Below are 11,026 nucleotides of genomic sequence, written 5' to 3'. Positions count from 1 at the left end.
GTTCATGATATTCTAGAAAGAAGATGGGTTGGGAAGAGAGAAGGGAGGTGAAGGGAGGTGAGGGAAATTCTGAAGTGAAAAAGGAAAGTGTATATTAGGGGTATTTTTATCCGAAAATAGGTAAAAGAGTCAAAAGATTAAGTTGGGAGCGGAGGGTTAAAAAAGTGAGTTTTGTATTAAAAGAGGTTATTTAATAAAATTTCCCTTGATAATTTATGTGTCTTGTTTTAACCCTATAATAAATGATAAGAAAAATATTAGTTATATTCTCTCTCTTATATTTCTCATTTCACAATGTAATCTCGTGATCGTTTAATTTTAAAATTATTTTTTCAAATAGAATTTCCATTCCCAACACTATCAAGCACTATATTTAAAATGTGTATGAGATTATGAAATTCCATTTTGGAAGACAAAGAAGAAGTTAATGTATAGCCGTATAGGACAATAAGTAACATCTCTGTACTTCCTTTATTATTGTCTACTGAACTGTAATTTTCGTATGTTGGAAACTCCGAACGTTTCATGACGGCTTATGTTCATCAGTAGTGCTAGATATACCACATTTTTATACCATAATTTCATACCACCTTATGTGGCAACTTACATGGCATTCATACATTGGATACTAAAAAATAAAAATAAAAACCCAAAAAGAAAAAGAAAAACTCTGTCCAATAAAGTAATGACACGTGAGATGGTATAAAAATGTGGTATAAAAAATGTGGTAAGTATAGCATTATTCTATGTTCATTTGTGACATCTAACAAAGTATTTGGGTGCTTCTGTCAAGTAGCTAGGAGTTAGGAATATCATATATAGCATGGTGTTTTGGTTAGATTAGGTAGTAAAATTCCGACACAATCAAATCATTGGTGATTAATTATTACAGTGAACGAGTATATATGTCAGGAGAAGCGCTTTAGAGTTAAGCAATTAGTAAAATAATATGACGCTAATTATTCTTTTGAGTTCATTACACAATATAAGCTCATGATTTGAAGTTTTGCAAAAAATCAACAAAATCGGAAATCGTTTAGTCAACTATTAGTAAGCTAATTGTGTTTATGTAAATGGGCGAACACAAGTTAATTTTTTAATAAAATATGAAATTATTGTAATGGTAATTAAATGGCTAAATGATTTATGATTTGATTGATTTTTTGTAAAATTAGTCTTTGAATAGAGACCTAAAATATGAACGGTTTAGATCATAAAATTATTTTGTGTAGTGAGCCCAAAAAGGTGGTTAGCACTGTATTATCTTACTAATTACTAGTTAGCTCTAGGACATTTTTATATATGTCGGATATAAATCTTTGTTTTATATATATATTACATGAAAGTTCACAATTACGGACTAATTAAAGGAATTTTTTTGTGTATAAGCTAGGGTAACATCGACATATTAACATGCATGATATTAAAATCATATATAAAGAGAAATTAATGAGTAAGTAATTACGTTTTGTTTTACAATCAAACAAGTAATTATAACGTACGTTATAAAAGAGGATATCTAAACGTATACATTTGAGAAGTATCTTCCTTAGAAGCAAACGTTGGTGTGTGGACCTCAAATGATGGAGTCCATATATATATATTGCCCGTCACAATATATATTTTACAGGAACGAAAAAAACGCACATATTTCATGACACTCTGATTCACAACATACATGTGATTTTATCAGTTTTAATTAAATTCATCCTCCAAGCCATTTTTCAGTCGGTTTGTCTTTAAGTACTGCAAGCCTTCAGCCTCTATTCTTCTTGCTGATTCCTGCAAACTCTGCACCTACCAGGTATATATATATATATATATATATATATATATATATGTTTCTCTCTCTGCTTTAATAATAAATCAAATAAGAATATGTTTCATTAATTATAATATTCTTACATGCATCATGCATGTTATTCAAACTGTGTATGGAAACCATTTTCGTTCAGAGCAAGAAAATTAATCTTAATTTTTTTATATATATTTTTCTTAGTCTCACGTACATGTTGTGAGAGCAAGATTGATTACTTGTTTTATCTGCACCAAAATTAATTGATTGTACGCTAATCTGATTCTGGGTCTGCAATTTTGCTCTTTTGTAATTGCACTTGGCCTGCATATAATGAAGCCGGAGAGGGACGGCCAAGCTAGCTTGGTCCTTGTACCACATGGAAGATATATTCTCTGCTTCTGAAAACTCTTGTCACAAGAAAGAAAACAAATAATAAAATCGATCTTTACTCAAAATATTGAGACTAGTTCTGTTGAGAGAAAGAATTTCATATCGGAAAATTATAAAGATCCACCTTATATAGTGATGTATATAAGGTCTTAAACCTCTCCATTAATTTATTGGCTTATTGCCAATTAATTTTAGGTTAAATGCTTCAATTTTTTTCATATTCATTTTTAATTAAGAATTCTTAATTAATGACTTAGATTGATGATATAGAGAAATAAGATACTCGATGAAATATTTTAAAGAGATTAGTGGTTTAGATCAACCTACACTCATTTGATGACTCCATATATGTCCACCCAAACCACCCCTCTCTGTTCTGCCGGCCCCATCAAGCATATATAGCAAATTAGTTGAAACCATTTCCAATAATTAATACTAGAATCACTTCTTTCTAGCGCTTAATTTCTGTCTTTCATTTGTTTTTACCTTTGCTTCTGTTAATCCGATCTCTTTCTGCTAGCTGTTTTTGCTTGCTTAGCAGATTATACATTTTCAACAGAACTTGAACGCACGTTTCTTGGTGTCCAACTCTTGAGCTAATTAACAGGTACATTTCATGCACCTTTAGTTAAATTAACCTAATTTCAAACCGTTGACTTTGACTTGCATTCTTAATTAATTAATTAAAATCATTCTTTTTTGTTTTTTCTTAATTAGAATCATTCTCAAGACAACATATAATATGTATGTACCATTATACATCCCCCTCATATTACTTTCTCATTTTTGAAGGCAAGATTATGTCTTTACTTCCATGCCTCTTCCTCTTCCTCTCAGCAGCCCTCTTCCATTCCTCTCAAGCTGATGTTGGCACCGCTGCCCACTACAAACCTCCATATTTACGTAAGCAAACTTTTTTTTTTATTGCATTAGAAATTATCGTACTTTTAACTTATTATAATCTTAACTCATTATTCCTACCACCAGCTGTTACCTCTTTAATCATTATGCTTGGTTTTTTTTTTTTTTTTTGCGTTTTTTGCGTTTTTGGCTTTTTTTTTTTTTTTTATGTTGTGGTACATGCAGCCACAGCCTGCTTTGGAAGTGACCCGACCCAGTTTCCCTCGAGCAACCTTTTTGGGTCAGCCGGTGAGGGCATTTGGGACAATGGCGCAGCCTGTGGGAGGCAGTATCTGGTACGGTGCATAAGCGCAGAGGTCCCTGGGACTTGCATTCCTGACCAGACGATTCAGATCAAGATTGTCGATCGTGCGGCTACTTCCGTGTCTCGGCCTTCGAGGAATGACGCTACTATGGTCCTCTCCACTACTGCATTTGCTGCAATCGCCAAATCTTCCGCTACGTTCGTTAACATAGAATTTCAACAGTAAGTATTAATTACTCTTAATTAATTCCTAATTTTTCTTAATATAATGAATCTTTTGATATATGATTATTTGTATTTCTGGTTTGGTTTTTAAATTTTTTTGTTTCATTTTCTCTGTATTTGTTTTGGCCATTGACATTTTTATATATGCCTTTCATTAATTCCCTTGTTGTTTGGGGGGATTTTTTGAACACGTATATTACGCTAATTAATTAGACTTGCATCGATCTATAGGGGAAATTAAAACTCATTGTGATGATTGACCGAAAATGAGGCATTAATTACGATATTTAAAAAAAATTAATTTAAATTTGGGCCCTTCAAATATATTTTGCCCATTTTCTTAGTGTCTTAATTATATAGCTTTTTAATAGTGTTTAAATCTTCTTAAGCTATGTTCGAAATCCTTCAAGTATTACTCGACGGTTCTATTAAGCGCATGTGTATATGGAGGGTAAATGCATGTTTTTTGTCAACCACTTATGTTATATAGACATTTAATTAGATCATTCACTGATTATGTATAATTATGTTTGAATTTGTGGTCTTGATCGGTTAATAATTACATACAAACATAACAGATCAATTTATCTAATAAGAAAACATTATATAATATACGTACATGGATATATATGTCGACTAAGTCCTTAGATATGCTTTATATGTGTATATATATATATATATATAGTGTTAAGTGTACAGCCAGCTGTCAGCATTTCATTAGTTCTCTTATTAATGATTTTGTTAGAAGATGTTCAATAGCTGCGTGACATGTGGATAGCTTTGTTAGAATTGTGTGGTTATGTTTTAGTTAGTTTTGCAAGATTGGTCTTCTGTTATATATGAGCTTCGAGCTCTCTTACTCTTTTGTAACATTGATCATTCAATCAATACAGAGCCTCATTTTCTTGGTTTCACTTAGTTTTCTCGTGCTTTCTTCAACCTCTGTTAGCATATAGGTGTACTGTTAATATAGACTCAATTTTAATTGATAATATGTAATTGCTACTTCGCCATGCCGATCATGGTCACTCAACTGTCCATGCACATTAGTAGTTGGGCAGTGGAAGTTTGACCTATATCTGGAGATATATGCACATATATGCAGCCATACGTATACCACTATAAGCAATGTCCACTTATAATTTGGATTTTAGTATCTTTATGTTTCTTTTTATATATGGTTAACTAAGATCCCTAGCTTGCTATAGCATATATAACTTGATATATTCCTTATAAAAATAATAAGCAAAAGCTATGTGTGTATATATATATATATATATCGAAAATGTTAAGTGTGACAGTACGTGAATATAAAAACGCTTAATACAACTGTTTGAATGATTATTCATAGTCTACTATATGAATGTATGTACTTGTACTTGGTGTATAACTATAGAGAAAGAGAAAGTGATGAGACATTTTGTTTTTGTATTTTTTGTGTGACAATTAATAATCAATTGTACGTGTAATTTTTCGTTTGCGCAGGATTTGAATATTGAAAGACAGAAAATTAATCGTTTCATCAAGTGAGGGGGACCTCTTAATTTTCTAGAACGTACTTCTTCAAATTAAGGATGAAAGGTCAACTTGTTTGGTTGAGTAGCTTCTGATATTGATTGAAGGCCAACTTTTCTGCATATGGTTGGTTATTATGTAGTTGAATTTACTTCTATTGTCTTTCTAGAGTGTTGGAAAGTTTTGTTATACCGATTGAAGAAATTAAAGACATATTGATCAGTCCTCCCTCTATTATTTATATATATTTTAAATAATTACTTTTGGGCCCTGGCCATTTCCTGACTATATATATATATATATATATATATTCGCGCAACGCGCGAAACGGCTCTTTCTATTGTGTAAATACTAATATTTTAATAAGTGTAATTAGTTTAATAGATAACAAAAAATAAATTTAGAAAAATTAATTAAAGAGAGAGAGGCAGTAAACTAATTTTTATGAGCGGAAAAGTAAATTTGAAAAATAGATAACCAACTATTGAATTTAAACCAAAACGATCTCAGCCATTCGGACTCGGAGATAATTCAAAAACTATTCTGTTTTATTTTATAGATTATGATAGAGAATTTATAACAAGAGCAGTACTTAATCCTAACTTATGAGAATTAATTAATTGTATGAAAGAAGTGAGAGTTTAGATGATCAAATGTTACAACTCAAGATCAAAATAGAGAATTAAACCTACAGTCAGCTTAAGTGTTCGCTGCAAATTTTGTTGCCGATCAATCACTAAGCAAAATTTAATTTGCTAAATTGCAAGTAAATGAATCGGTTTTTTTGTTTATCACTAACTTCATGTTTATGAACACTAAAACAACTATCCTAATAAAAACAAGATTAATCCATGCTATATACTCTCATTATTCATTAAGTTGGACAATTCCACAAACAATTCTAAGATCTGCACTTAATTACTTATGAGTTATGATCGAGTTACTTAATTCATATATGTTATAATTTATTTGTCAGATAATGCTAATTACTAATGTTATTTGTCAGAACATGAGTAACTTATCCAAAGAGTTACTTATATAAATTATGAGTTATGAGTTCTTATATATTTTTTGGTGTATATGAGTTACTGAATTACTTATGTTCTCTTATCAGACAATAAAACATTATTGATATTTATTTGGATATTAATTATTTAATAGACTGTGAATTTGCATCACATATTCACGTAATAATCAATTATCAATAATTCAAACATTTTGACAATATAAACATCTTTGTATCTTTGTTACTGACTATTTGACTCTAAATTCTCTTTGTGTAGAATTTTAAAATAGTATCTTTGAGCAGCGGTAATTACCATCTATTTTTTTTTTTTTGAGAATTATTATAATCCACTTTTCTTTAAAGTCAATGCACCATTCTAGCTCGCACATGTTTCAGTTTGATCTTCAGCTCAAATACGTAGTCATGGTTCAAAATTTATATGACTAAGGATTAATTTGAATTTTATTTTTTAATACAGTGTTAGGATTTATTTAATTTTCTAATGATATACAGAGCCGAACCATACAGAATATAGTAATCAAGGAATTCCAAATTCTATGGAATTTGATTGATGGTCTTTTCCAGATGATGTATTATGTCATATTGCCATTGCGAAGCAACAGAAAGGGCTAAGCCCAACCAAAACACCAAAATAAGAAACATGGGCCCAGAAAATACAATAAAAGCCCAAACCAAAAAGACACCCAAAGGCCCAAACTCTAATCCTAACACCAGTTTTGTTGTCACAGCAGGAGCAAGACTTTCAATGCAAAGTGATGAAATGGATAGGCACAAACAGTGTTTCCACTGGTAATAGGAAATTCTTAACAAGAGAGCAAAAGGAATGACCAAAACACTACATTAACAAGAGAACAAAAAAGAGGCAGAACCGTAGATATGTAGAGAAAAGCCAACTACCCCAAACACCATGGAGCATGTCGGGAGTCGGGACAGTGACATGGTTAGAGCCTAGAGATGTCAAATGAGCCGTGCTGGTATGGCCGATTTTAGTTGGACTTATTTGTGTCATGCTCGTATTATCTGTGATGGGCTAAAAATTTCGACCCAATCTATATATTTTGTGTTGTGCTCATGCTAATTTAGAACTGTATCGTGCTCATGTCATGTCGTGCTCATTTTAACCGTGTTATGTCTGTGTCATACTTATGTTAGTTAGTCCATTTGACACCTCTAGCCATGGTGATGTGTGAGATTTTTAAAGTTGATTTATGATAGTATACTTTCCTTCTAATGTGCATAAGTTTTGGTCTAAACATTATGGTAGTTAGATTCTTTCTTTTAATTCATTACATACTCACTACAACAAATTTACAGATTTTCACCAATTTTTGGTGGGGCTAGTAGAATTTAATTATTATATTATGTGAAGAGCACTGTTAAGAATTTTAAATTGATATCTTAAATTTGCATTTCAAATTATGTAACATTGGTTTTAAATTCATATTTGAATGCATTTGAGACTCATTTATTTACAACAAATAAATAATGACATTTACATACCACATAATTTGAGATCCAAATTCAAGACACAAATTCAAAATCTTTAACATTATTCTTATGTGATTTTTAAAATCTACTATTAAATTGTTACATAGCTGAAATTTTTTTCATATTTTAATTTATAAAGAGAGTTGTCTTAATAATAACATAGATAGATAACATTAATGCCTGATGGAAACGGAAACTCGAACTCAAGTCACATATCCAAATACGATAAGGATTAAGGAGTGCAAAGCCAGTGGTTTATTCGTAATTAAACAAAAGTTGGTGGGGGATTTAGCGGCAACCGCTCGCCCTTATAAATAGTCCAACTTTCTGCAGTCCCGCACATCAACAAAAAGATTCGATCTTCCTCGACCACCCCTCTGCCCTCTCCTCTCCTTCCTTGTTCGTTTTTCTCTGCGTTTCGTTTTCGTTGGCGTTGCAGAGTCGCAAGAAGCAGATTGATTGAGAGTGATTGGAAGATTCTTTTGATTCTGAACAAATGTCAGGGAAAGGAGCGAAGGGTCTGTTAATGGGGAAAAGCCCAGCCACCAACAAAGACAAAGACAAGAAGAAACCCATCTCTCGTTCTTCTCGAGCTGGCCTTCAGGTCCCTCTCTCTCTCTCTCTCTATCCTCTTTTTTTATTCCTTTTTATTTTCTTTCTGATTTCTGCTCTGATTTGTTGTCAAGTATCAATCTTTATGCGTCTTTGTTAATGGGCATTGCTTATAAAGGCTGGTTTTGTGTTATTTTATCTTGTGTGATTGGAATTTTTATTGGGAAATTCTTAATTGTGGAAAAATATGAGAGATTTTATGTTTTTGGGCTTTGGGATTTCGTAATTTCGGAGCTCAGAGGCCTCTGCTAAACTGTGCTTAATGTGGCACAATTGTGCTTGGATGATATTGTGAACAATTCGTGTTTAGTGATGGGTTTATTTGGAAGGCCTTCTAAGCTTTATGCTTTAGGATTTGTTTCTTTGCTGTGAAAGTAACTGAATTTCAAATTCATAGGATTTTATTTACATGGGAAAGGAGAGGACTCACGCCTTTTTTTGCTCTGTTTTATGTTATATCTAGTGCTTTATTTGGTAATCACAATTGGTTATTTGATTAGTATTTAAGTGATTGTTCCCAACTTTAAGATGTACAAGTTTCAGTTTTCTCTGTGCACCTACTTGACTGTACTCATGTTTCAACTTTCTTTCCTATTCATTGGCCCTTTCTTTTGCTTACATTGTTGTTCCTTTTTGCTGAATAATCTATACCGCATTAGAAGGTTCATGTATCCTGGACTTTTTATTTTTTGTATTTTTAGAATCTAGACTATATTTTGGTGGGTGTAGGCAGACCAAAAAAAAGCATAAAATAATCTTCATTCTTGATACTCCAAACAAGTTGTTAAGTGGAATCAGATATCCAACTTCTTGCCCTTTTTCTTCCAAATAATATAAAACCAGAATTTACTACAATCACTTTTAGAAAAAGGTGGGTTAACTAACGAAAGAAAGATTGGTCTCTTCTTAAGATGATTAAAACATATATGCTGTCTTCTTTAGAATATAGATTGTCTCAGCTCATTATTGGTTCCATAGTTTTCTGCACTGAGATGTAGCAGAAAGAATTTACATTCTCTGTTGTGAAGGTTCATCATTTAGTTTTTCTTTTAAGAAACAGAGCCTAGAATGCAATGCAGCTGTTTCAGAAATTCCTAGTTTTAATTTCTTACAATCAGATTTGGGTAGGTCCATCCAACTTGTTAAGGTTAAAATTGGCCAGAAAGGTTAGACATTGATATTATTCTATTGCACTTAAATTCTGGTGTACTAAACTTTAAATTATGAGACTTCTTTGCATTCAAGTGGAGGCTGTGCCCCCTTCAAGAAAGTAGCCTAGAGTGATGAAGGATTTTCGTACAAAAATAGATGGTTCACTCTCTTGACGCATTCTTGTTCTAGTGGTTTTCTTAATCCATTCGCATTATGACCAAAATATATAAAAGAAGGATCTGATATCTGTTTATCTCTAGGTTTATTATCCTATCCTGTCGTTCCTGTTTATTGTTACTCACTTGTAACCCATACTGAAGCAATACTATGCGGCTAAGCTATTGCCACAAGACCCATTTGAATGCAGGGCATAATAAATTGTGACTACCTGCTAGGAACATGCCTTTAAATTCTGCCTGAATAAATAGGAGGAATACATGAACTCTTCTTGCTAATGAGGTCATGTTGATTCGCTGCCCAGTGAATATCTGCTATCTTATTTTCTAGGGGATGGGACATCTTCTGTAGGCTGAATGATGATGTTTTGTAGGGGAACTTTAATTGCTGAGGTTATCGGTGTGGTAAAAGATAGTTTCAGGTCGTAGTGGACAAACAATCTAATTGGTGTAGGTTTCTTTATCCTATTTTCATTGTTCAATGTTCTGGTACATGAATTATAGTCAGTTAGATGGCTGTTCTTTCTCCCTCATCTCCAAAGTGAAATGAGGGTCTGCATTCCTTCTATTTAATATAATAATAGTCAATCTAATCAGATGTGTCATTAATTGGGTGAGGCACTGTAAACTATCAACCCTGATGATACTTTGGGTTTCAAGTATAGGTGCATAAAATTGTTGTTTGAATTTGGTGGCATGAGTATTATGGTCTTGTCAACAAGTTGATAAATTGGTCCAATTAGATGTTTCTGTAGTTCTTTAATTATTCCCCTTAACAATGAACTTTCTAAGTTTATGATATATACTCATTGTGTTCCCGTGGCTCATACTTGAATATTTATTCCTGCAGTTCCCTGTTGGTCGAATTCACCGTCTTTTGAAGTCAAGGGTTCAAGCTAATGGAAGAGTTGGTGCCACAGCTGCTGTATACTCTGCTGCTATATTGGAGTACTTGACTGCAGAAGTGTTGGAGCTAGCAGGTAATGCAAGTAAGGATCTAAAGGTGAAGCGTATAACACCCCGGCATCTGCAGCTTGCAATTCGTGGTGATGAAGAACTCGACACCCTGATCAAAGGTACAATAGCCGGTGGTGGCGTGATCCCTCACATTCACAAGTCTCTCATCAACAAGTCCACCAAGGATTAGTATTGTTGTGGGCTCATGTTTTGTCAACCCCTCTTGGGAAAATGGAAATCTTGTGTACATTTTCTGATTGATGATTGTCCTTTGTGTTGGCATAACTCTTCTTTATTCGCAACAATCAAAGAATATTTGTTGTTCTCTTGTTGTAGTGGTTAGAGTCTAGAGACGATTCGCTGGGTGTGTTATGTTGTCCAGAGGTTACAGAAAATAAGAAAAAAGTTTTTGGGAAACTATATATGATAAGATGCTTTTTCATGTTAAAGTCCGTTTATTTATTTATTTTCCCCTTTTACCCCTCTTTTGGGCTGAAACGATGCGTTGCACCTTATGATTT

At 32.8% G+C, this 11,026-nt stretch overlaps 2 protein-coding genes across 3 annotated transcripts; both read left to right on the top strand.

Moving 5' to 3' along the window:
• The first annotated feature begins 1,645 nt into the window (after positions 1 to 1,645).
• LOC147279092 (EG45-like domain containing protein) lies at positions 1,646 to 5,315 on the top strand. Of its 2 annotated transcripts, none has more exons than XM_086252277.1 (5): positions 1,646 to 1,804; positions 2,730 to 2,795; positions 2,981 to 3,091; positions 3,275 to 3,575; positions 5,064 to 5,315. In XM_086252277.1, exons 3-5 carry the CDS (start codon positions 2,989 to 2,991, stop codon positions 5,068 to 5,070), a joined length of 411 nt encoding a protein of 136 aa, XP_086108403.1. In that variant the 5' UTR covers positions 1,646 to 1,804; positions 2,730 to 2,795; positions 2,981 to 2,988; the 3' UTR covers positions 5,071 to 5,315. The 2 variants fall into 2 exon arrangements, with proteins under 2 accessions (XP_086108403.1, XP_086108402.1); XM_086252276.1 differs by having other exon boundaries at positions 2,709 to 2,795.
• A 2,645-nt stretch (positions 5,316 to 7,960) lies between these two features.
• On the top strand, positions 7,961 to 10,952 carry LOC147279091 (putative histone H2A variant 3). The gene is made up of 2 exons (XM_086252598.1): positions 7,961 to 8,212; positions 10,399 to 10,952. Exons 1-2 carry the CDS (start codon positions 8,105 to 8,107, stop codon positions 10,693 to 10,695), a joined length of 405 nt encoding a protein of 134 aa, XP_086108724.1. The 5' UTR covers positions 7,961 to 8,104; the 3' UTR covers positions 10,696 to 10,952.
• Positions 10,953 to 11,026: the final 74 nt, after the last annotated feature.

Source organism: Dryas octopetala, chromosome 7, assembly GCF_963921425.1.
Source record: "Dryas octopetala chromosome 7, drDryOcto1.1, whole genome shotgun sequence".
Lineage (NCBI taxonomy): Eukaryota > Viridiplantae > Streptophyta > Magnoliopsida > Rosales > Rosaceae > Dryas > Dryas octopetala.
This window is presented reverse-complemented; position numbering and strand designations above follow the sequence as displayed.